Here is a 27552-nt window from a genome sequence, read left to right on the forward strand (position 1 = left end):
GAGGGGGTAAAATGGAGAGGGGTAAAAATTACCAAAACAAAATAAAAAATACACCCAAATACACACACACAGCCCATGTTATTTACCATATAACAGTTCCAGTCAACTCCCTTTACCAATTTTTTAAAAACCCTTTGCACTATGGCCGACAATATCTGAATCTTTTGATTAATCCGAAGTCACAAAAGACACAAACAGGCATTACGATGTGTCCTGACGTGATGCAAAAAAGTACGTATGAACACTACCTAAGACTGTCTTCTTGCCAAAGAGTAAATAACTTGAATCTAAATAAGCCTCCATATGTGACATAAGAACATGTTAATCAATGCCATGGGGATGCAACCACCAAAATCTAGACTATGGGAAACTCTACAGGACAAAGATCTGGTTTTCTTTAGTATGAAACAAAGAGAAAAAAAAGGAGCAAAACTATAGATTACAGGAGACAAGAGTCAAGTCATCCAAATGCAATGTGTGCACCTTATTTAGATTCTGATTCCAACATAACACTTCTAAAAAATTTATAATTTGAACATTTTGTATACTTAAGATATTTGACGATATTAGGGAGTTATTGTAATTTTTTTTTTTTTTTTGTGGTACGCGGGCCTCTCAGTGTTGTGGCCTCTCCCGTTGCGGAGCACAGGCTCCGGACGCGCAGGCTCAGCGGCCATGGCTCACGGGCCCAGCCGCTCTGCAGCATGTGGGATCTTCCCGGACTGGGGCACGAACCTGTGTCCCCTGCATCGGCAGGCGGACTCTCAACCACTGCACCACCAGGGAAGCCCAGGAGTTATTATAATTTTAAGGTGTAATGACAGTATCCATGTTTATGCCTCTTTTTTTTTTTCTGGCCATGCTGCGTAGCTTGCGGGATCACAGTTCCCTGACCAGAGATTGAAGCCGGGCCATAGCAGTGAAAGCTCGGAATCCTAATAACCACTAGGCCACCAGGGAACTACCCTATGCTTCTTTTTTAAAGCCTTATTTTTTAGAGATACATACAATAGTACAGTATTTACAGATAAAATCAGATGTTTTGGATTTACTTCAAAATAATTCAGTGTGTGAACAAGTGTGAGGGGTGAGGTGTGGAGGGTATTATAGATGAAATAAGACTGGCCATGTGTTATAGATGAAGTAAGGTAGTCCATGTGTTGAAACTGTTGAAGATGAGTGATAAGGATTCATTTTAGTATTCCATTTTTGAATATGCTTGAGAATATACATAATTCAAACTTAGAAAAAACAAAAAACACCTTCCCATAATACTCAGCTTTATCTGCCAATCAACTGAAAAGTGGAACATCTAATACTGAAGTTCTCTAATAGCTTACAATTCTCTGTGGGAGTATTTGTTATATGCTAGGATATTTTCACTAAGAAACTAATGAACATAACTAGACCCCAGAATTAAATCCAGACAGTACCTCTTTCAAGTAAAAAGAAACTGCTAAAATTTCCCTAAATTGTACAGAAAAATAGTTCTATGTCCTAAACTATTACCTATATTCCCCTGAATACCTATATTCTACTTAAGTGATTTTCTTCAAACTTGGTATAACATTAGGTTTTTTTTTTTTTTTTTAACACTGTTAACTAAATTGGAGAATTAGCATTGCAATGAACGTGCCTGTCCACCATATTTGCACTACTTTCTAATCCTGGCCACAGGTGATCTGACCCAAGGACAGCCAATCCACTGACTAGCCAGAAAACAAGTTCTCTCCCTCTCCAAAATATGAACCAAGATCCAGTCCAGCAAGTCCGTATGAGAGCTAGACCTGTAAGGTTATGTCAGTTTGGGGCTGGGGTTGATGCTGGGCCAAATGCAATGCCCAGGGAGACAGAGGAGAAATGAGAGCCACACAGGCCCTGGAAGGTTATCAGAGCAGCTCTGGTCACCAGCAAGCTGCCTGTCTCCTTCCTTGAGCTAGTGTTAGTAGGTTTTGGTTCACTGCAACTAAATGATTTCTGACAAAGATAAATGTAGAGTGAGTTTAACTTGTACTCCGCATCAGGAGGTCAGTAGGCCAAGTAACCAAAGGACCTAGTTCCAACTAAGAGAGTCTTACAGCATGGACCAGCATTCTGGAAAGCTGACCTCAATTTCTACCTTGGAGAGAGACCCCTGAAGTCCTGTTCTTTAATAGATGTGTACTGAAGTATTTATGGTTGAAATAAAGATGTAGGAGATTTTCTTTAAAATATTCCAGCAAAAAAAAAATGTGGATTAATTGAAATAAGAACAGCAGGATGTTGACAATTCTTTAAGCTGAGTAAACGAAAGGGCATAAGGCTATCTTCTCTCCGATTTTGTGATTATTTGAAAATTTCCAAGGTAAAAATAAAAAATAATAATCCAGTGAACACCCAATACACACACACAACACACACAAGAATGGAAAACATGTATATCTTTTATGATATTTACCTCAGAAGCTGAAATGATAGCTGTAAAAATTAAATTCTAGGTAACTAGATTTTCTTAAACTTTGAGAAAAAAATATTCAAGGCATTGGAAGAAGAGAGAGAGAATTTGGGTGAGTTTAGTCTTATTTGTCACAAATCCCCCTAGATGAATATTTGGAGCCTTCCCCCAAACCACAATAACTCTGCCCCTTGATTTCTGGTGAAGAATAACAGCTGCCACCTACGTCAGCTAAGTGACCCCTGACCTCACAGATCTGGAAACCTGCGTGTTGATCCAGGTACTTGTTTGTTCAGACGTATGTCCTCTTTGAGAGCGTTTAATTACCTGGAAAATCCTGTCCACTTGCTTCTCGGGCAGTTTGTTGGGCAGATTATTGTGACAATAGCTATAAAAATAGTCTGCCAAAGAAAACTCTCAAAAATGTAAAATGACTGCATTTTTAATGACATTCCTTCTGAGAAAGAGACTGAAAACTTTACAATTAAGAAGTTCTACTGCAACTCATTCTAGTTAAATTCCTGGATAATTACAAAGATATTTCAATGGAAGAAGAATGCATCAATCTGATAATTTTAGCTCAGTCTGGTAACAAAGCCGCTTCTAGCGGAAATGCAAGGTACTGCTGTCCTCCATGAGTTTACCTAGTGTTCTCTGTTTACTATCGACACTGCCTCTATCTCTTAGCACCATAATAACAACACAAAGGATATGCATATTAGTAATCTTAAAATAATCGCAACAGAGGCTATGGTACTATCCCATCCAGAAGTCCTTTTTTCTAATAACTCAAGTAGCTTACTACATGTAAGAGCAGGTTGTGAAGTGTCTGACATAAAGATGCCAGCATCTTTGGGTGTCCCATATAAGAATGTATTGGGAGCCAATAAGTCTCTACCTGCAGCTGTTTAAGTTGGGTGCGGAGCTCACTATTTTCTTGTTCCTTTTCTTCTGAGAGCTGGGCTTTTCCGAGTGCGTTCTTGAGGGCTTGCTTTTCTTTCTCAAGTTCTGTTTGAACAGCTGATTGTTCTAACTATTGCCATAGGAAGCGATGATACAAAAAAAGTAAAATAGCAATAATTTATGATCTAATAAGGCATAAATAAATTTACATACACATGCAATCCCTTGGAAGCTTTGGTTTTATAACAACTCAGTTTTACATTTGTACCCCCAAGTTTAAAAGCCCAAGGTAAGTTTTTCACATGCCTCCTTAAACTATTAATACATAAGGAAGAGCAAGCATCAGAATCAGCTCAGCCCAGATACACCAATTCAGAATCTCCAGGAGTGAGCCTAAATACCTACCTTTAAAAGCTCTGTGAGTGATTCAACAGTTACTGCTCTCTTTTCCCTTAGACCAATATTTCTCACACTGTGGTCCTCAAATACCTGCATCAAAATCACTTGCTGCACCTGTTAAAAATACAGATGCCTGGACTCCCTCTCAGACTTGATGGGCAGAATTTCTAGGGCAAGTCCCAGGAATCTGCATTTAACAAGCATCACAAGTGATTTCATATAACTAAAGGGTACCAATCATAGATCTGTAAAGCAGAGAGAGAAGATCTGTTATGCTCCACAATCTCGATGTGTGGTTTGAAGACCAATCTTGGTAGTCCTGATGCAAGGAAAGGAATGTCCCTTTCAATACCATATGAATTTGTGAAAAGGCCAGGCTGCTGTAATATTTTTGTCAAGACTTACAAGAAAAAAAAATAAAGGACAATGGAAGTACAAAAGACAATGGATTTTAAGCCAGTAATGGCTTGCTTAAAAACTTTTGAAAATTTATTTCAAAGAAGATGCTATCCAGAAATTGTATTTACTATTATTTAAAAATATGTATTTACTGTTATTTTAATTGTTTCCTTCCCAACCTCTTGTCTTCCACACTCTGATCAGGTCAACTATAGTTTTATAAAGCTTGGTACTCTTAAGAAATATAACACTGACAACTGGCAAATGGTCATTTGATATCATTTGGTATCTAGTAAGTAAAGGAACACAAAGTAATTATAATTATTATAATAAGCCTATTTTTATATCCTTTTCTAATCATATGAATGCCATTTTACATGAATTCCTGGGATTCAAACTATCTTATTTTTTTAATGATTAATTAATTTTAAATTATAGTTGATTTACAATGTTTCAGTATACAGCAAAGTGATTCAGTTATACAAATATATATCTATTCTTTTTCAGATTCTTTTCCATTATAGGTTATTATCAATACAAGATATTGCATATAGTTCCCTGTGCTATATAGTAGGTCCTTGTTGTTTCCCTATTTTATATACAGTAGTGTGTATATGTTAATCCCAAATTCCCAATTTATCCCTCCTCCCCCCTTTCCCCTTTGGTAACCATAAGTTTGTTTTCTATGTCTGTGAGTCTATTTCTGTTTTGTAAATAAGTTCATTTGTATCATTTTTTTAGATTCCACATATAAGTGATATCATATGATAGTCGTCTTTCTCTGTCTGATTTACTTCACTTAGTATGATAATCTCTGGGCCCATCTATGTTGCTGCAAATGGCACTATTTCATTTTTTTTTTTACAGCTGAGTAATATTCCATTGTGTATAAATACCACATCTTTATCCATACATATGTTGATGGACATTTAGGTTGCTCCCATGTCTTGGCTATTGTAAATAGTGCTGCTATGAACACTGGGGTCCATGTATCTTTTCGAATTAGTTTTCATCTTTTCCAGATATATTCCCAGGAGTGGGATTGCTGGATGATACAGTAACTCTATTTTTAGTTTTTTAAGGAACCTCCACTTCTCCATAGTGACTGCACCAATTTACATTCCCCCAACAGTGTAGGAGGGTTTCCTTTTCTCCACACCCTCTCCAGCATTTATTATTTGTAGATGATGGCCATTCTGACCAGTGTGAAGTGGTACCTCATTGTAGTTTTGATTTGCATTTCTCTAATAATTAGCGATGTTGAGCATCTTTTCATGTGCCTGTTTCAAACTATCTTATTTTATTTAACTTTCATCCAGTTAGAACCTATTGACCCTCCTCATGTGCCAGGCACTGAAACAGGCATCTACAATCTGGGCATTCACTGTGCTCTGAGTCTAGCAGAAGAGACAGACAATCTAAACAGATGATTTCATACACAAGCTAAAATGCTTTGACTGAGCACAGGTTAAAGGAAAATCAAAGTAGAGTCCCGAATCCAGATTTTCAGCAGGCATAACAGAAGGTGAGGGCGGGCTTCCTGGAGGAAGATGCAACCCATTTGGCTAATAGCTAAACAAAACTGTATTTTAATGTGATCAAGAATATATTATAACTGGCCTCTGTCTTCCTCTCTGCCCTTATCTCTCACTCTCATTCCCTACTCCTCTTCTCGCTCCTGGCATATTGGAGGCATACTTTCAGCACTTCAAATGCATTAAGCTCTCTCTCCTTGCCTCTCTGCCTAGAACACATCCCTTACCTCTACCCTTTCACCTCTGCTCCCTCTGCACAGCCAAATCCTAGTTCCCCTTGAAGTCTCGGCTGAAACACCATTTCCATAGGGCAGTCTTCTCTGACCACCACTCCCCTAGCACAGAACCCTATCGTTTTCTTTGTCCGACACCTGTTTCACCTACCAGACTGTCAGCTTCACAAGGACATAACCATGTCTGTGCTACTCCCTACAGCATCCATGGCACCTGGCCCTTAATGGCCAATCGGTAAGTATTTATTGGATGAATAAATATTTCACTAATTTGCAAGTATAATTAAACTAGTGGGTATTTCATCCAACCAGAACAGGAAGTAGCAAAGTAAAATTCAATATCAACTTAAAAGAGGTCTCTTAAAGCTGTTTTGAGAAAGAACAACTAGAATTTATTGATTACCAACTGCTAGGTGCTTTCAGGCCCATTGTCTCACTTACCCTCACCATAACCCGCTTTACAGATGATGAGGCATTTGTCAGAGGCTCAGAGCCATGAAGTGACTTGCCCATGTTCACACATGGGTCATATTTAAGCTCAGAATGTCTGACTCCAAAAATGTGCTCTTCCCATCACTCCACATACATTATATTAAAAAGTGTTTAATCTTCGATTAAATTAAAGGAAAGTTGTTATGTTAAGGCCCAGCCTACTTGGTTTCTAGATGGCTTTGTGCTCTTACTTACCTGGCTGAGCCTTGCTAGTTTTTCCAACTCTTCTTTGAGCTGGTTGGCTTCGGCATCCTTTATTTTTAACTGAGCCTCTAGCTCAGCCTCGTAGGCACTGAGATCTCCTTGGGTCTGCTGCAGGGATGCATTCACCTCATGCTGCTCCTGAAGGGCACTTTCTAGCTCTGCAAGCTCCTGCAAGGATTCAGTGTTTTAAGTACAGAACCCTCAGAGTGCTGCTTAAGCATCTGCAAGTCATTATAAGTAACGTGAGCACTTAAAGTAAATGCTGGCCAGCCAGTGCTGGCCAGGCACAGAGTATTCAATGGCAATACGATGAAGCTGCAGGCTGTGTGAATCCAGGCTGGAAAACAAAAACACTGACTAAATGTAATAAGAAAAATCAGTAAGCTACAACATGTTTTCCAAAGTAACCAGTTGTGTGATACTTTAAATGAGTCTTATGTATTCGTAAGAAGAAAAAAGAGAGGAGGATAAAATTTAAGGCCTATTTTCCTTCAGACACTGGAATAAATGTTTTCACATTCATTATTTAATTACATCCTCACAGTAACTGTATAAGGCAAAGTATTATCCCCGTTTTATAGATGAGGAAATGGAGAATGAAGATCTAAGTAAACAGCACAGAGCTGTGCAGCTAAAAAAAGGACAGAGTCAGAATATGAACTGAGATTTCTGACTCCAAAGCCCACACTCTTCTTGTTAAACCACAGTATGTTCACTTATCAGAAGAACAAAATGGGACTAGCACTCTCTAATATTAAGGATGAGAGAGAAGCTTAAACGAGTGTTAACAAGAATATAAGTACCTGTTGATTAGCATACCACAGTTCTGATTCATTTTAGCCTATTTTTTTATGATTAAACATTATAGCTTTCACCTGTTTATTTGGAATCTTGAAGAATTAAACTATTCTGATTAAAGAGGAGAATCCTGTGATAAGAACTTCTATAGAAGAGTTTCTCAGTAAGGGATCAAAAGACCACCTGGCATCTGAATCATAAGGGTTGCTTGTCCAAAATGCAGACACTACATATAACCAACAGAGGATTAATATCCAGAATATATAAAAAGTTCCTACAAATCATTAAGAAACAGACAATCCAATAGAAAAAATGGGCAAAGAATATGAATAGGGATTTCACTGAAGAGAAAAACTGAATGGCAAATAAACAGATGAAAAGTACTTAACCTCTCCAGTAATCAAGTGAAAATGCAGTTAAAACAAGACACAATTTTGCACAGAGCATAGAGAAACAAGTTAAACAAACCATGAGGAAACAATCAGATAAATCCAGAACGTGGGACACGCTACAGAACTACCAGCTGGATTCTACACACACACACGCGCGTGCGTGCGCGCACCATGAAAGACATTCTTGGCACAATTGGGAAAATGTGAATATGGCTCAGATATTAGATAATATTAGGGAATTGCTGTTAATTTTCCTAGGTATAATAATGGTATTGCACTGATGTAGGAATATGTCCTCATTTTTAAGAGATATGTACTGAAGGGATGATGTCATAATATCTGCAATTTTCAAATGACCCAGCAAAAAAAAAGATATAGAAAAATATTTGTTGAATCTAAGAGAGCACATAGATGCTCAATGAATTATTCTTTCAACTTTCCTGTAAATGTAAAAATTTTCATAAAAAAGACATCATTTCAAACTCAGCACGTTGGCAAACACTAAGTCTGACAAAATGTTAAATTTCCTGAATTTGATCTTTATTCTGTGTTTATCTTAGAAAATGTCCTTGTTCTTAGGAAACATACTGAAATATTTAGAAGCTAAAGAGCATGATGTCTACCGCTAATTCTAAAATGATTAAGAAAAAAATTTATATAACAATGTATATAAAATCATGTAAAATTATATATGAGACAGAAAGCAAATGTGGCAAAATAAATTGGTGACTCTGAATGGAAGGTATAGTGAGCTATTCTTGCAACTCTCCTGTAAGCTTGAAATTATTTCAAAATTAAGGCTTACAGAATAAAAGTTAGATAACATTAAGGTGATGTCAAGGATGTGGTGTAATGGTAGCCCTTCACACTGCTGGGGGGAACAGAAATTCACAAAATCACTATGGACAGTAATTTGACAATATCTAGTGAAGCTGAGAAGGCACGTACACTCTGACTCACAGTTCCACTGTGAACACAGTCCCCATGCTCAGGATGTGTGTAAGAATGTCACTCTCAATATTGTAATAGCAAAAGAATGTAAACCACCTCAATATCCCCCAAGAGGAGAATGAATAAGCAATAAATTTGTGGTAGGCACATACAATGGGATGCTATATACATCAATAAAAATAGAGCTACATGTATCAACTTGCATAATTCTCAAAAACATAAACATGAAGGAAGAAAGGAAGTAGCCAAAGAATACATTATGTACTTTTTATATAAATCCTAAAATTATGCAAAACTATAATACATATTGTTTATAGATGGATACACATATAATAAAAGAAGAGAGATAGAGGGAAATGATAACCATATTCAGGATTTTGCTGCCTCTGGGAGGGGTACACAGAGGGTTTCAAATATATCTGTATGTTTTAGTTTTTAAGCTGTGAGTACATAGTGTTAAATATTTTTGATATTCTTATATGTCTGATAAATTTCATAACATTAAAACAAATTAATTCAAATTTCCAAAGCCAGCCCTACTGAGGATGAGGTTTGGGAATCTGGGTTCTCCTGCAATGTAAAGTTTACCAAACAACTAAAACAGAGCAAGTGAAATCTCCAAATGAATGTCAACAAATCAAGCATGGAAGGGTATAATTTACAATGCTGTGTCTGTTTTGTTATCTGTAAAATAATACTACAATTATGAAGTAACAGCAACAAGAATAAGAAAAATTATGTTATGCTTAATTTTGCTACACAAATAACAAAATATGAACATCTAATACAGTATTTGTAATAGCTATAATTTCTTATTCTTCAGAGTTATTTGATCACAATACTTTTCAGGGATAGCAATTCAGCTAAAATAATCTTCCTTTTCTTAGTAAGGGAAAAATAATGCTTCCAAGTGTATCACAACTAAAGGGAAAAAAAACCCCAAAACACTAAATAGCCCCTAACACTTTTGCCACTTATAATTGCACTGTGGCTAACTTCCTTAACTAACTTAACTTGGACATCATCCACTTCTGAAGGTAAGGAAAACAGACAAGAAGAAACAAATCATACCTTCCTCATATTTTCTGCATCTAAGGCAACTATTTCCAGTTGGTCCCTTTCCTGCTTGACCTCAGTCAATCTCTGCAGCAATGTCTCTTTCTCATCCTGTAGCCTTCTGCACTCATTCTGGGCCTGAGTAGCCTGGCCTTTGACAGTCCCCAGGTATTCTTGCAACCCACTGATGACACCTTCTAAGTCCTTCTTCAGGGCTTCATTTGCTGCTATCTGGCCTAAGCAAGACGAAGAAAGGGAAGACGATAATATATATAAGAAAATGCTTTCAAGATACATAATTACTGCATTTAGTCTCCTTAACTATTGTTACTAGCTAAGAATGAAATTCTAAGCTTTCAATTATTTCCTACTATCTTAGTTTTCATTTTCAAGATATAGTAATAGCTTTCCCCCCATTATCCATGGTACAGGAGTATTAAGCAGGTACACAATAAAAATAGTATATTCATTGGCATTGCTTATGAAATGCTTAATACATGCTATAAAAAGTTTAAAGTAGTGATTTCCAAATAAAATAACAAAAAGTGTGCAACAAAACAGTTCTTGCTGCTAGACACACAAAACAAAACCAAGTCAAATCCCAGACTAGCCGCATTAACCTGTAACCTGAAGACTTATAAAAACAAACAAACCATATATTGGGTACTTACTATGTCCAGGCACTTCATGAACACTATTTCATTTAATCTTCCCCAAACTAATGATCGTGACAGAAATAATTTATCCCAGGTAACACAGCTGATAATGGCAAAACAAGGACTGGGGTCTTTTTACCACAAGCCAAGGCTCTCATCACTTACAGTCTATTATCTTCCTCTTCCACTATTATGGCAACGTCACATTTTTTTAAAATGATTTTTTTAAATGGGTGGAAGATCTATTTTTATTATTTATTTAAAAAATTTTCTTTTTTGGCCACACTGTGCAGCTTGTGGGATCTTAGTTCCCCAACTAGGGATTGAACCTGGGCCCATGGCAGTAAAAGCAAAAGAGTCCTAACCACTGGACCACCCGGGAATTCCCAGCAATGTCACAATTAAAATTTGCACTGCAAAAATAGATCCTAAAATTCTTTCTGCAGTCTCCTTATAACCAGACACCGAATGCCTGATATCAACGGACTCTTTGCTCCTGAAAAGATTTTAGGCCTTAGAAGAAGACAATCACATGCCAGAGTTTATCATGATAATGTACGGATTTCTTGCCATAGTGACCTGACTCACTAGGACATCAACCCAAGAAAACTAAAATAAAAATTTTTAATTTTATTAAACATTTTTGAGTACTCTGCAAATATTTCCCTATCAAATACTAGTACTAACAGCTGAAGCATATTCAGCTAATATCTGGATTAATGCCTGTTATTTGTCTTTTATTAACACTGCATCTGATTTACCTTAAATCATACTTAAATTCTCACCTTCAGTAAGCTGTTGTTCAAGGTCCTTAATCTCTTCAGTTTCTTTAGCAATTCTAGAAAGTATCTCATCCAAACGACTTTCAAGTTGTTTGTACTCCTTGTTCATAACGTCAAGCTGTTGTTCTTTACCCCTTTTCTGAGCCTTCATATGGCACTGAATTGAAAAAAAAAAATCCCTAATTCTTTAAATTCTTATAAAAATAATAATCCTTAATAACATTTCTAGGGAAGAGTGGAAAAGAAAATGTAACAATTTGCATCTGTTTTGTGTCAGACACTGTTGTTTTCACATGAAGTTTTCATTTAAACCTCATGATAACTTGATGTGGAAATCATCTCCATTTTACAGACTGAGCAAACTGAGGCTCAGGAAGGTTAAGTGATTTTTCCCAGGTAACAGCTAGTAGGTAATGTAGCCAATTTCAGTGTTCTTTGCACTGCACTAAAACATATCTTTCCAAAAGGTTTCCCAAAATTAATTGATTATATATACATATATCCATAGGAAAAGGCTATATTCTAAAATGATAACAAAGGTTATATCTGGGTGGAAAGATTACAAGAGATTTTTAATAAGTTTTTTTAGCTAAAAAATTTATAATAGACAAGTAATAACTTTTTATTAAAAAACATTAAGTATAATTTTTAAAAAGGTTTTTTTGGGGAAATACAGACATGAAATAAATACTTCCTTAGAATTCAAGTTTATTTTCTTTTTTTTTAAACTTCTTTATTATTGGAGTATAATTGCTTTACAATGGTGTGTTAGTTTCTGCTTTATAACAAAGTGAATCAGCTATACATATACATATATTCCCATATCTCCTCCCTCTTGCATCTCCCTCCCACCCTCCCTATCCCACCCCTCTAGGTGGTCACAAAGCACCGAGCTGATCTCCCTGTGCTATGCGGCTGCTTCCCACTAGCTATCTATTTTACATTTGGTAGTGTATATATGTCCATTCCACTCTCTCACTTTGTCCCAGCTTACCCTTCCCCCTCCCCGTGTCCTCAACGAGTTTATTTTCAATTCCTTATACAAAGAAACATTTTGCTTTTAAGTTCCATAAACTGGGAGTTGAGAGGGACCTCGAAGACCATTTAGCCCAGTGATTCTCAAGATGGAGGGCCCTATGGAGGCACACCCCTGCAACCACTACATACAGCTGCAACCACTACATATGCCCCTGGTGGAAAAGAGCTTCCACACACCCACACACACTCTGACAGTCATCGCTTTAGGGAGCTACTGTTAACTGAAAGGATTGGATTGTATTTCTCAGGTGTGCTGGGGGAAAAACTGAAAACTGATGACCTAGTCAAACTCTTCCTTTTACATGTGAGAAAACTGAATCTCAGATCCATCAAATGACTTGCCCAGGTCTCCTTAAGCAACTGTTCATATGGAGACAAAATAATTCCCCAGAGAACCTGTGCCCTCCCACTCACATCACACCCTCGCAGCTCTAGTTTGCCCCCACAGGATCAGAGGAACAGAACAATAATAAATCAAGAGAACGTTACCAGGAGAAAGAACTATATTAGTCTGAACAACGAACTCCATGCGTCTCAAGTCTAAGACTACAATTTGATTATAATTTGATTTGATTTGATTAATTAAATTTGATTATAAATTTTGATTATAAAAGAACATTTCTCAATGTCTGCTGCCTCCAAAGACAAGAAAGAAAGTCTCTTCATTTCTGAAGAATAAATGAGAGGCAGCTTGATTGGATGGTTTTTATTTTACTACTGGTAAAACGTGATGGATGTTCAAAACTCTTCTCCTACTCTCCCAAAATACCCATCTGAAGTCTTTCTGAAAAGATAACTGCAGATAAAACCTTAAATTCTAAGTAAATTTAGGATTTTTATGGCTCAAGAATTTTCAAAAAGATCTACACTCATATCTGTATCAATAAATCTTAAAAATTCACCATTAAAACTTCCACTGAAATCTCTACATGCAGGACAAAAAATTAGTTCAATACACCAATGATCTGCATTAAACACATGGGAGCAAAAGTAGATTCAGCGATTTTCACTACCATGGAGCTCACAATAGAGGTACTGTAAAAACAGGAACTTACATCTCTCACTCCTCCTCCTTTTTAAATCCTTTGTACACAGAGAGAGAAAATGATCATACCTTAATTTAGAATTTGTCCTGTTAAAACTGAGACGTTGAGAACAGAGGAACTGTGGGCGGAATGCTTTCTAATGCTGTCTTGAAATTCATGTGCACTTCCCTCTCTGACAGCCACAATTTTGTAAACGCCTCTGAGCCTCTAACCTCCCAGCGCTTCAAACCACATTCCTGGCAGAGATTGAGCGGCAGCCCAGCCCGTCCAATCACAAGCAGCCTCTGAAGGCAGGCCACACCCTCCGTGCTTTAAATCACAACACAGGAAGCTTCCACAGGCCAATCACGCACAATCTTTGCAACAGATTACTACAGATTAATTGCCTTTAGCATACAGTTTGCTCCCATAGAGCATTGCCAGACAGGGAACAGGGATACAAATCTTCCTTTATTATGTTTGCTCCTGTGGTATTTCTGCTTCTGCGAATGTTTTCTAGAACTAAAATGGGATTTGATTTTTATATAGTACCTTTTCCTTTTGAAAACTAGTTAAATGCTTATGTCTGTTGAAAACTTGGCTTGGCTCTGAGCTAATTTTAAAAATAATTAATCTCTTTAGACCTGTAACTCCTTTGTGAGGCTCTGCCTCTTCCTAAAAGGGGGTACTTTGGGAAATCATTTAATCTTTCTAAATCATATTTTCATTTTATGCAAATTTAAAAAGTCACCAGTCTCATTTGGATGCTGTAATAAAATAAAGTTCCACACCATATGTGCCTAAAACCAAGTGCAATGCAAGACACGTCACTGGCACTTAACATACTTGTTTTCCATCATATCTCAGTCATTTACTGTTTCCTAATCTCTCAAGCTTTTACTTTAAATTCTATTTGCTATTCAGAAAGATACTTCATCTGATTAGATAATAAAAGTTAAATAAAAGCCTGAATCTGCAGAAAAATATGCAGAATACCATTCTTGATTCTTTCCCTCTTGCTAAAATGTTCGCATTTTGCAGCCTAAAATGGGGTGCCTAACACTAGGCATTAAGGTGACTTTGTGCAAATTAGAAAAAGATGCTCCTTCCAGGTGAACAAATTAAAAAGAGACATCCTCTGGTGCTCAGACTAAGACTGTAACCCTAAGAAGTAACCTTCACAAGTTTTAACAATACCAAAAAGGAACTTCAAATTCTGGCTTGTATGTTTCATCTCCACTATTAAAGATTGATTTTGACTACCTTCAAAACTTGGATGCCTTTCCTACTTCTCATTTAACTCCTTTCTATATGTAATTCTTTACAGATATCCAGTGTATTAGACTCCCGGTATGCCAAGACTATCACAGTCCTAAGTTGAAAGCAAACAGACAATCTAGGTTCTGATTACACTCATAGAACACAGAATTACAAGAGGGAGTAAAGGAGCTTTGGGTAGTGCCTATAGGCCAGTTCTTCCCTACTTTCCTTAATGCAAGCATTCATAAACATAGCACTGGCCCCTGGGGATTCAGTTCCTGTCCTCAGGGGCCTTACATGGGGTGGTAGACTTCTGAACAAATAAATATGATACAGGAAGATATCACAGACCATATTATATATTATTTAAAATCTCTAATTTTTCATGTAATGAAAATTCTTTAAGATAATCAAGACCACTTTTGGTTTCTTTTTTTTTTTTTTTGCGGTACGCAGGCCTCTCACTGCTGTGGCCTCTCCCATTGCGGAGCACAGGCTCCGGACGTGCAGGCCCAGCGGCCATGGCTCACGGGCCCAGCCGCTCCGCGGCATGTGGTATCCTCCCAGACCAGGGCACGAACCCGGGTCCCCTGCATCGGCAGGCGGACTCTCAATCACTGTGCCACCAGAGAAGCCCTGGTTTCAATTTTAATACTAAGTCTTAGGCTTTTGTTAGAAAAGACCTTACGTCTGTGATGATATGGTCACCCTTTCTCAAAATTAGCTGGCCTCCAAAAAGTATCTATGATATTTTACTAAAATGCTTAAAGGGATAACTAAATAACTCGTCAAGTACATAAAGCAATTATAGTGCATTGTCTTTACCATGTTAAATTCTATGGTTTCTCATAATCCAGAGATTTTAAAGTTTTTTTTAAAATAACCTTATTATTCAAAGTATACCAGTAAAATATGCAGGAAATATTCTTACTTCTATTTTACAAATATTGGCTAAAATATAAACCATTAGTAAGACTTTTCAGAGTAGAGACAGAAAGAGACAAGAACCTAACTCCATCATCCAGCCACCTGACCACCTCTGGCCACATTTTAGGAAGACATACTCTAGAGAAATGTTTTCTTTTTAAGGACAAGACAAAACAATATGAAACAACAAATAGCTTTAGTGGAATATTTGCATAAAGGATTAAAGAAGAGGTAGAAAAAGGACTGCGAACCCTCTCAGCTCTCCCATCTTGCCACCTTGCTGTTAAGAAAGAAGAAAATAAAACAAGGAGAGAGAAAGAGTAAGAGGTTTGGAGAGCACCTTAGAGCAGGTTACTCTTGATTTGAAATATAATGAAATTCAATTACTTAAAAAAAATAAGTATATCATTCATCAATTGTTCTACTGAAAGCTACTACCTCCATCAAGCCCTAGGTTGTTTTGTTTTAAACACACACACACACTTCATATATATGTGTGTGTGTGTATGTATATACACACATATGTATATATATAATACACATACATACACTTATATTATATATACACACACACATATAAACATATGTATTGCTCAGATTTGTGCATCAAACTAAAAGAGATTTTCAGAAAGGACTCTGAGGCTAAAAACGATTAGACATAATACCTAGAAAGAATGATATGCTCATCCCCATAGAACAAGCCAAAGATCTCTTCATTTACTTACATGTTTTGGGTCTTTGGAATCCAGACTATCAATACCTATTTGCAGGTCCTTGATCTCCTTCTGCTTTTCAGCAATTTCTCCTCTTTGCTTTTCCATCTGCATTTCTAGATCCAGAGCTTCTTGGCGTAATTTATTTAGAAGTTGTATCCTACCACTCAACTGCTTGTAAAGAAAGTCTTTCTCCGCTTCTGAAATCTAATTCCCCCCCACCCCAACATACAATTAACAGAGGACAGCAACACTGATTTACAAATTTACAGAAAACAACTAGTACAATTTAAAAAGGTATTCCATGCTCTATCAGGTTTTTTTTAATAATAAAAGTAAAATGCAGGAGATACCTAGGCACTCCATTCATATCTTATACTTTTATCCTTATTATATGTAAGAAAATTTTATTTTATAAAAGCTTATGAAAACAATAGCAGTAGAAATGAAGTTGTCATATTAGTATAAATAATTTATAAATTATTAATAATAATAACCATAATATTAATGGTAGCTGACTTTATATAGCACTTACCCTTGTATTAGAATATCAAGCCAACTGACAATGTAATGAAAAATTTAGGCTATATTATACTTACTCATTTAAAATAACTATTTTTTCCAAGCACATTTTGTAAGCAGCCATTTACTTAAAAATTATGTACATTATTTACTTCTACCAATTTATCTATATAAAGCTTTCACCAATACTGTTATAAAACATTCTTATTTAATTATTAAAATCATTCTTAATAGCTCCATCCACCTCATCTCCCATTTTCAATCCATCTTTAAGTCCTGTCAATTCTACTGCCAGATTTTACCTAGTCTTCTTTCTCTCCATGTCCACCATCACCTTTGTAGTCCAAGCCATTATCATGTCTTGCCTGTACTAAACAACAGCCTCCTAACCAATGTACACATCTCCATTTTTTCCATCTCTCTCAACCCATTTCACTCTCATCAAGTAGCCAGAGTGACCTTATAAAAATACAAATAGGACCAGCCATGCTACCACCTAAAGTCCTTCAAAGGTTTCCCATTACATTCAGAATAAAATTCAAACCCCTTAAAATGGCCTATGATGCCTGGCATGAGCTTTAACCTCATCTTCCACTATACTCTCCCTCATCCTGCAGAGGAATCTTTAGTCTGAAGTCTTTTGCACACACTGTCACCTCTGCCTGGAATATGCTTGCCCTTAATTCTGCCTTACTGGCTCTTTTTCATCCTTTGGGTCTCAGCCTAAATGTCACTTCCTCAGTGAGGCCTTTGTGGGTTGCAGCAATCTACATCCTCTTTACTGTCTCTCCTAATTTTCTTTCCCCCCTAGAACTTATGTTAACTATACATTTCTTTTAAACTTATTTTTACTTATTTTTTGCCTACTTCCTGCCCATGAGAGAGGAACACATCCGTTTTTTTCATTACTCAGGGCCCAGCTCAGTCAGCAACTGCCACATAAACTTGAATCAATTTCTAGTTACTAAATAATTTGAAACTAACGACACAGGGTTATCTTTTTAAAAGAATATATAATTTGGACTTCACCTTCTTTTCTTCCTACTATGGTATGAATACATTACCATCACAATTTTCAAATACTGATTTTTAAAAGTTGCAAATAACTAAAACCTTTTACTTACTTAAAAACTAAAATGTCAAAATACTTCCTTTTTTGAACTTTCTCCCTATGCAACTACATCATGGGTTTGAGCTGCTTGCTTCTTCATGACATCATCTTTATGTATACCACATTTTATATCATTTATATTTTTGCTACTCATGTTTAATAATGTTCATTGTAGAGGTGTTTTCTGGCTCTTAATCTAGGTTCCAGGATCTTAAAGGTGGTGAGTGCTTAATTAAATTAGGAGAGATATATTAGGAAGCAGCTTCCCTGGGTAAATTGGACACTTTCATAATACAGTAGACTGAATATATCTTTTTACATAAATGGTTAAGTAACGTGTATCTATACTCTCTATTAAATGCTAATAGGATGTCATCCTGAATGGAAGGAAATGAAATTGGAAAACGCTAGAACCATATCTGACTCTGAAATTTGTTATTCCGTAATTAATTAGGCAGCACTGATATAAAGATTTTTTTACATGGTTATGAAGAGGGAAACACATTTCATTTTTGGCATTTTCTCTTAGCAATGCAGCTTTACTTTTACTTACTTTTTTAAGTTGTATAGCTTCTTCCAGTTGTTTAAATTCTTCAGTAGCTCTTAAAATTTGTTGTTCTGCCTTTTCTATTTCATCATGCAGTTCTGATAGTCGAGCTTGTGCTGCAAATTTAAAAACCATGCACACAGGCACACAAGAAAAAACTTGAATTCTCAAATTTCTACCTTTTTCTTAGCAATAACTTCCTCCAATTAAATTCTGCAATTATACAACACAGGAATAAAAAAAAAGTAATTTCTTATGATTGTTTTCCTCTCTATTAGTTAATCTCTAGAATAGTTTCATGATATGCCATAGAGCTATAATTGATCCATTTATTTGTAAAATCCTAACATAAAAGGGGCTCTACTTGATGCTCCCAACATTAAAGAACTCTTTTGAAAGAATAAGGATTTTATTTGTAAATATGTGCTTACATGTCACCAAGTTATAATTAGGTTTAGAGTATTAAACAAAAACCTGTGTTAGAGACAAATGCTTTATGATGGGATTCAATATCAAGAAATTCACTACTGATTTGGTAATCCCAAATCAGTGACTTTCCACCTCAAATTCCTGATTTCTTTCTCCCTCCCTGCCTCCTATAAAACTTGAGGCTGGTGTGATTTAGTTTCGCTTTCCCCTTCCAGAGCCTTGCATATAGTATACGCAGGCACGGACAATTCGGCCTCTTTTCTCCCCTCTCCAAGTCAACCGCTATTGGCCTTCTATGTATTCCATTTAGCTGCCAACCAAGGGAAGATGGGCTACTAATCTCATTGCTTGAGATCCCCACAATGGGTCATGATTACTAGTGAGATGAATGAACTCAGGTCTGCTTTCTCCTTCCGCCATATGCATACAGCTAAGTGAGGAAGTGGGTCCAAAGTTTTCCATTTGGAAGGTCTCTAAGTGTCCCCTTGGATTGATTTCTTCCTCTTTGTGACTTGCCAGGAAGTGATAAGATTCCTTGAATTAGATGGCTGGGGGCGGGGTGCGGTTGACGATGTGGAGTGTGGGGCAGGTCAAGAAGAGTCAGAGGCCAGCCTCAGGCCTAAGCCTAAGGAGAGTGCACTGATCCAGTTTATCCAAAGCACTACTTTAGGTTTTGGTGACATGTATAGGAATCAATAACTTTACTTGCTTCAATTATTACTAATTATGTCTTTGAATGTGTAAGTCATATAACAGATGAGGAGCACCTGTTGGCAGGATGAAATTTAAGCATTCTTGGAGCCCCTGGACATGCTGCTATCAAATAACGGTCAAAAACCCCATTCTTCATAACAGGAATCATTAAAAAATAATCTGCTCAATGAATCACTGCTTTTGTTTTAGACGTCTCATGTAAACAACAATATAATAAATAACTTCAGCATGTTTAACTAGAAGAATTAAAAAACAAAATTTGCTTATATATTCAATTCTTTTGTATTTTTAAAGAATTTAAAGTAACTTTTTTTAACCTGCACTTATTTTGTTTTCTTTGTCTTCCAGTCGTGTGTCCAGTGGCGTATGGGCTCTCAAGTTCACATGTTCATTTCTAAGTTGTTCCCCTTCATCTGGATCCATCCTCTTGATCTCTACTAGCTGGGCATTATCGGTAATATAACTCTCTGTGGCAAACATATTTCTCTTGTATCTGGATTTGCCAATGTAAGGGCTTTCGTCTGGGGCTTTATCAATGTCAACATACTAAAAACAAAAATAAATCTTATGACTTAATAAGTAACTGCTATGCAGCCGAGTGACATTATTCATTTTATTAATGAAGAATATATCACAGAATTGCCTAAATAGTAATCCTACACACATAGAAGTTTAAAAAAATATATAATTCTTTTATCTTATTCTTAATATACTAAAAAGGAACTAGAACAAAAAATGGTCTCAAAAGGATTACTCCTATCCCCAAACAGTGAGCTGGATTGACTAAGAAAGTGCCTACAGTTATGTGGTTTTTGTTGTTGTTTTTAGCACTGCTGTATCTCTCAGATCAGAAATCTACATGTTTTATTTTGGTTTCTTGGCTGATATATAAGTAAAATATCAGTCTAATAAATTTTAAATGTTGAATTTTTACTAAAATAATTTTTCATAAAAATTTAGTATTTACTAAATACTAAATTTTTACTAAATCATATTTGATATGACATTTTATTATCATATATTATTTTATATGATACTGACTGGAGCTTGGAAGTTAAACAGTTCCCTGTTGCAGTGGCATTTATGGTATTTGTACAAATAATGGTTGACTAATAGTGAACCCACTGATTATTGAAAAAACAATGTAGGGAGATGTCTATTCCATGGTCACTGAAGCAGGCAGTGCACTTTTCCTGGAGGTTTGGATTTAAGGAAGCTGATCAACCACACTCTTGAGTGAGGTAACAGGATTAGAAGGGCTGCTTATGGTTACGAATATGGATGTGGGCAAATATCCTCTTGGGGCTTTTAACCTCTTTTGGACACTGCTCTACCTCACTGAGCCAAATAATTCACAGATTCAACCAAAATACTCTGCTGGTATCTTAAGAAAAACATGGAGTGGTTATCGATAAAATCATTTGAACATCTCCACCACCCTGCCCTCCCCTGCCCCATTCTATGCTGGCTTTAACTGTGGATTACTACAAAATCAAAATAACTCACCTCTGATGGATAATAATTCAGTGGCTCAAATTTAGCATCAATTTTATAAAAAGCCAGTTCCTGTTCCAGTTCATACTGTTTCTGACATGCTCGAGTTAGTTCCATGGTCTTCTGCCTTAGCTATTGGCCCAATTTGATATGAAACAACACATAGATTCAGTAAGTTAGTATAAAGGTATAGTGGTGTGGCAAGCTCTAATTATAACTGATAATTAGATTTTTTAAAATCCCACAGCAAATAGAATAACATTAAGAGCATTTTATCTTAATTCTAAAGTATTACAAAGAATGAAATACAAAATTATCATTTCATAAGAGATCACATAAAAGACCTTTGAAGTTTATATGTTATTTCAGGATACAATGAATAAAAGTTTTAAAAATCATTTAAATTTGCTTTATCCAAACATGAAAATAACTCTGTATCAATTATTTTTAAGTAACTAGTCTACTAAGTACCTGCTTCCTGATTTCCCAATAACTGGTACTAATTTATTTAACTGACTCATGATAGTTTCAAATCATGGATAGAAATAATATTTGACATTTATTACTAAGAAATTAGAAGGAACGAGAAGGATGAAAATAGGAGATTGGTTTTATTTGTTGTACTGATGTTGCTGTAGTATTTTGGCTAATGACATCTCAGTTTTAAGTGTTCAGAACATTATTCTTTGTAATGGAGGATAAGGGATGTGAATAAGCTCAATCAGATCCAAATATAGGATATTAAATTTTTAATAAAGTAATCCTACTGTAATTACAACTTTTCAGTTATTCTTAGAAATTTTAGGAGCTAGAAGAAAAATCATGTAATCTAACCCTCTGAATTTATAAATAAAGAAACTGAGTCCCAGATTGGTGAACTGACTTGTCAAAAGTTACATCATTAGATTAGTGGCAGAAGTTAAATATTTTATTAACTACCAGTACCAGTCCCCTTTCTACTAAAGCAATCCTTGAGTTCATTTCAAAGGTCCACTAAGTGATTTCTGCTTTTTCATTCCCCCCAGCATCTGACAGTAGATACCAGACAAAAAAAGGCATGCAGAAACACTTCTTTAATATAAAAATGCAAGCTGAAGAAAATAAAACATAAACGAACATGAACATTTTACAAGGCCCGTGAAATCAAAGTCGTGCATGATTTAGCTTTCAGTCACCTCCTGATTATCCAACTGAGTGGAAGTAAGGCTAACCTGGATAACAGGTAATTCTGACTGAGTACTCACTGTATGCCAGACACCATGCTAAGCATTTGACATATGCCATCTCACTGAATCTTCACAACTACCCTATGAGATGATAAAAGCTGTACAGAGAGGTTAAATAACTTGTCCAATTGCACAGCTGGTAGTGGAAGAGGCAGAGTTCAGTTCCAAGTTTCCCGATTTCAAATCCGACACTCTATTATACTACACTGCCTTCGATGTCCTGCTGCAGGGTGTCAAGCACATTACCCACATTGATGCTTTCACTGAATGCTCACAAGTCCCTGAGTCCCTAGAAGGCAACTCACAACCAACAATGTCAACTAATCTTGTGCTTCTCTCCCTAAAGATCAGTGGCAGTGGGGACAAACAAAGGCAAATGTGACTGAACGGTGGAGGCTATAGGGACTGGTCTCCACAGGCAAATACAGTTGACCCTTGAACAATGTCGGTTCGAACTGAGCAGGTTCACTTACACATACTTTTCAATAGTAAATACTATAGTACTAGACGGTGGTTGTTTGAATCTGTGGATGCCGAGGAACTAAGGATATTGAGGACCAACTATAAGTTATACGTGGACTAACCCCTGTGTTGTTCAAGGCTCAACTTTAATAATGAATACTCTGTGCATCTTAAAGTACTTTTGTGTCTTTTACAGCAGTAGGCTTAGCATATAGTAAGCATTCAATAAATGTCCTTTGAAGAAATGCATAAATGGGAGCAAAGTGGGAGTCAAAGCCCGGGAAAGTATTAGCTGTGGATAATCAAGAGCTGACTGCAGTTAACATATTTACCAATAGGAAAAATGATACAAATTCTTTCCCCCACATTCAAATTCACTCTCCTATGTAAACAATCATTAAAAAAAATTATACGTACACACAAGCACATTTCTCAAAAGGCAAGCCAGTTTCAAAACTTAAAATGTACATAAGGATATTAATACAAGTTTTCATGCAAACCATGAAAAACATAGTATACAATTCAGTCCTGAACAAACTACCTTTAAGGAAGAATAAAGAATCAGCAGAAAAGGGTCTGCAAGAAACCAAAACAAGGGCTAAAAGGAGAAAGAAGCAAACAGATACCATCACCTGGAGAATTCTAGAGAGTGAGGCTATAACAACATAAGCTGCTCTTTACTGACAACTTACCTTAGGAAGATATGGTTATTAATACCTGCATTATTCTCACATGGACACATTTTATCATCATTCTAATGGAGTTTTATATTTACCACCTTCCATTACTTAGCTTGATTCATTTCAAATCATTTTCATATTCATAACCTCACTTAGTCCTCACAACTCTGTGGGGCTGGCAGGACAGGTAAATCATCCTCATTTTAAAAATGAGGAAACAAGTACAGGAGTTTAAATAACTTGCAAAAAGACAATGAGTAACATTAAAGTTAACATTTGTTGGTGGCAGGAGAGGGGGACTACTACAGGTTAAATGGCCACCAGAAGTTTTCCTTCAATGTTACAATGCTTCATTTATAAGTTAATTGACTTACTATATGAGGAATTATTATATGAAACTAGAAAACATTATACAACTATAGGTGATATTATCACCAGATATTCTGCATAAGATAACGGAAAATGTTTTTCAAATGTAGGCTCTTGGAATAAGACACAGAATTTTTTTTTTTTAACATAGAATAGTCCTTTGGAATAATAAAAGAACTGGCAAAACAATATGAATTTGAAGAATACAAAATAGCTAAGAAATACATATGCAGTACTCAGCTCTCCAATACCTAAAGAAATGCAAAATTAAAGCAATGAGATTCCATTTTTTTCTATCCTATTTACAAGTTCAAAATAATACTATCAAGTGGGGGTGGGCTCTTTCACCCACTGCTATATAAGTATGAAGCAGTTATAAGCTTTTTGAGGGGTAACATTAATAGCTATCAAAATTTAAAACTTATAGTGATTATGCTAAGGAAGTACTAGTATGAATGCGTAAGGTATATATAAAGATTTTCTCTATAGTATTGTTTCTAATAACAAAAAAGTGGAAGCAACTTAAATATTCATCAATAAGAGAAGGTTAAATAAATCATGGAAAATCCGTATAGTGGAACACAATATATACACTTTGAAAATAATTTATGTGTGTGTGTATATATGTGTGCGCACATATACACGTGTATGTATTTTTTTAACTTGGACAGCTGTCCAATGATATACTGTTTTGTAAAAAATAAGATGGCAGAATTTTAAAAAATATATAGTAAAATTTTTTTAAATCACAAAAACATTCAAAAATATATATAATTACATATACACTATGCAATTATATATATATTGTATAAGCATAGAAAACAAAAAGGATACATATTAACCTCCAAGGAATGTGGCAGGGGAAGAGTGAAACCTTCATTTTCTAGTGTATACATTTGTGTTGTCTGAATTTGTTTTAATAAACATATAGTAACTTTGTATATAAAGTGTTTTTAAATAGTTAATGATAAAAGTAACATAATGACTCAAAAAGAGCACAGTCTGTCTTCTAACTGAAAACAGTTACAGGAAAAAAAACGAACAAAAACTGTTGACAATTTACAAAACATTTATTTACAGCATAAACATATCAACATAATAAACGAACAAAAGAGAAAACTAGGCAACTATAATAATCCATAATTTTGGGATAGCACACAAATATAAAATAAAATATTTTGCCATGATTTTCAATGGGTTGACTTAACGTGCACCAGGGAGTCAGCATATGGAAATCATAATGTTTTTTTGTCTTAATAATACAAGATGAATTCTACACTATGAAAAAGATCAATAACTCAGGAAAATTTACTAAATGTTCACAAATATCAAGTGATACCAAAGTAAGTACTGTGCTTATTTTAAGTACTGTTTTATTTTTGTATTTAAAATACAACTGTTAAGTGATGGCACAAAGAGTTCACTGCTAAAATAAAACTGATTGTAATATGTCTTCAATGATTTAATTACTCATCATTCCACTCTTATGGAATGGAGTGCAAAAGATCTATGCATATTATAAGACCATTGATAATCACTGGATTATTAACATCATATATAATATGCCTTCAGAATACAGCAGACATATTTGAAAACTACCTTCAAATAAGGGGCATATGAAGGAAGCCACAAATGCTCCGAATGTTTGACTAACAGAGCTGGGAAAGCTGCCCTGTCTTTTAACATGTCCCCCTGACAAAGAAGAGCTCAAGAAAGAGGTAATTAAGTAGTATTTGGATTTCAAGTAACAATTTCCCTCTCTATACAGAGGAGGGAACGCTTTTTTTTCTTGCTTAAAAATGTAAGTGCTTAGGCAGAATTCTTGTCAATAAATCAAGTAACTAAGCCAGAATGCCAATCTTGAAAGGGGGATGCAAAAAAAAAAGATAACTGTATCAAGGATTCTGCTAATTATATGAGAAATACAATTCTCTAAGTTATGCACAGATCAGAAAAAGAACTGTCAAAAGAAAAAGAGAGTACCAATAGCTATTTTCTTCAAGGAAAGTAGACTAATAATTTTACAGAATCAAATTATCAAGGTTGAAAAGGGCTTTTAGGGTTATTTAGTCCATCTCCCTGACCAATGTTTTTTTTTATCTTTTCCCTAAACCCTGAGCACATGGCCTGTTTCAGTGATAGCAAACACATTCCAGAGTTATCACATTTTATCTCAAGACAGCTATTATATAGATTTCTTCTTCATTATTAAATGAAAAACTGTTTTCCTATAATTCTTTTTGCCATTTCTTAATTTTAACTCTTGGTACCTTCATCAATAACTCCAGTCCCTCTTCCATGAAACAGTCCTTTGACTATCTGAAGGCAATTGTCACAGCTCACTGGGTCTCCTCTTCTCCAGCCTGGACACCCCTGTTGCTTTGGCCACTTCTCAGACATGGTCTCAAGACCTCTGAAGCCTCTGGGTCAGGTACCTTCTGAAGATATGCTATCTAGTCTGTCTAAATCTTTCTCTTTTAAGATATCTTTTCTACCTATTTTAACCGTAAAGCCAAATTATTTAAAATTTAAACATTAAAGATATGCATATATGGCAATTTGAAAGTGCTCTATAATTCTACTCCCCTAAAATAACTGCTGTCAAGAATTTGGTATACATTCTACCATTTGACTTACACATACTTATACTATTATATACTTTCTTTATATATAGGACCATACTTGATATACAGCTTGCTTTTTTTCATATAGCAATATATGTTAGACATCTTTCCATATGAGGATATACAGCTCTGCCTTCCTTTGATAAGAACACTATTATTCTACCACATGGATATCTACTGAGGGACATTTTAGTTATTCTCAATATTTTGCTAATATAGACAATAATGTAGTCAATGTATATTTATATATACATGTATATAATGTACATGTATATAATATACATGTATATAATGTATATTTATATACATACACACATGTATCTACATATATCTCTTTATACATTCTTGTACCATTTCTACAGACTATATTATTAGAAATATATATTATATTATACTATAACTTACATAATAACCAATAAATAATATAAATATTATATACAATATTTCCAATATACAGGACATAGGGTACATCCATTTAAATTTGGATAATTTTGCCAAATTGCTTTCTAAAAGTTTTTGCCAACGTACAGCCTCACCAACGGTGTTGTTGTTTAAAAAAATACAGACATCTAAGGGCAGTCTGACCAACTCCCCACGGTGTGGGGCTTCATCTTCCTCATTTGTTCTGGATATCATACTTTCACATAACACAGCTCAAGACAGTATGCATCTTTTGGGCAACCATACCATAGAGTGTGCAGTCAACTACAACCTGTCAAACCAGTTGCACATATTTCTGTTAAACCACATCTTCCCCATTTTATAGTCAGGAAGCTGTGTTTTTAGACCTAAGAACAAAGAATTTTCTATTTCAAGAGAATATAGTCAAGGCAATGTAAAATACGGACTTACCAGTTCATTTTTCGTGTTTAGGTTACTTTCTAGCTCCTCACAGCTCTGTTTTTGTAACATGGCCTCCTCTTTTAATGATTTGTTCAACTTATCTTGATTTTTAATTTCCTCAAGGAACCTTGTTTGTTTGCTTTTAAGCTCTTCAGTTTCCATCACCTTCTTCTCCAGGTCTCTTTCCAGTCTTTCTACCTCTTCTGCTAGTACAAATTTAATAGTTTATTGATCATTATAGTTTCTATTTGAAGAAACATAAGACTATTTCTCAAAGAATAACAAAAGAAGTCTTAGAATAGTATATATACAATTCTACTTTTAAAATTATTCA

The 27552-nt window shown here is 35.5% G+C and overlaps 1 protein-coding gene across 1 annotated transcript in view; it reads right to left on the minus strand.

The window, feature by feature from the left end:
* Nucleotides 1-27552, minus strand: part of CNTRL (centriolin) — an 84285-nt gene that overhangs the window by 34829 nt on the left and 21904 nt on the right. Inside the window, exons 7-15 of the mRNA XM_060154473.1 lie at nucleotides 27228-27421; nucleotides 21027-21146; nucleotides 19838-20066; nucleotides 18384-18493; nucleotides 16210-16404; nucleotides 11238-11391; nucleotides 9812-10032; nucleotides 6591-6767; nucleotides 3333-3467 (exon numbers count right to left, since the gene is read on the minus strand). Of these exons, the coding sequence (XP_060010456.1) occupies nucleotides 3333-3467; nucleotides 6591-6767; nucleotides 9812-10032; nucleotides 11238-11391; nucleotides 16210-16404; nucleotides 18384-18493; nucleotides 19838-20066; nucleotides 21027-21146; nucleotides 27228-27421 (1535 nt within the window). The remainder of the gene's footprint in view (nucleotides 1-3332; nucleotides 3468-6590; nucleotides 6768-9811; nucleotides 10033-11237; nucleotides 11392-16209; nucleotides 16405-18383; nucleotides 18494-19837; nucleotides 20067-21026; nucleotides 21147-27227; nucleotides 27422-27552) is intronic.

The sequence above is a fragment of the Lagenorhynchus albirostris genome, chromosome 7, assembly GCF_949774975.1.
Source record: "Lagenorhynchus albirostris chromosome 7, mLagAlb1.1, whole genome shotgun sequence".
NCBI classification, from domain to species: domain Eukaryota; kingdom Metazoa; phylum Chordata; class Mammalia; order Artiodactyla; family Delphinidae; genus Lagenorhynchus; species Lagenorhynchus albirostris.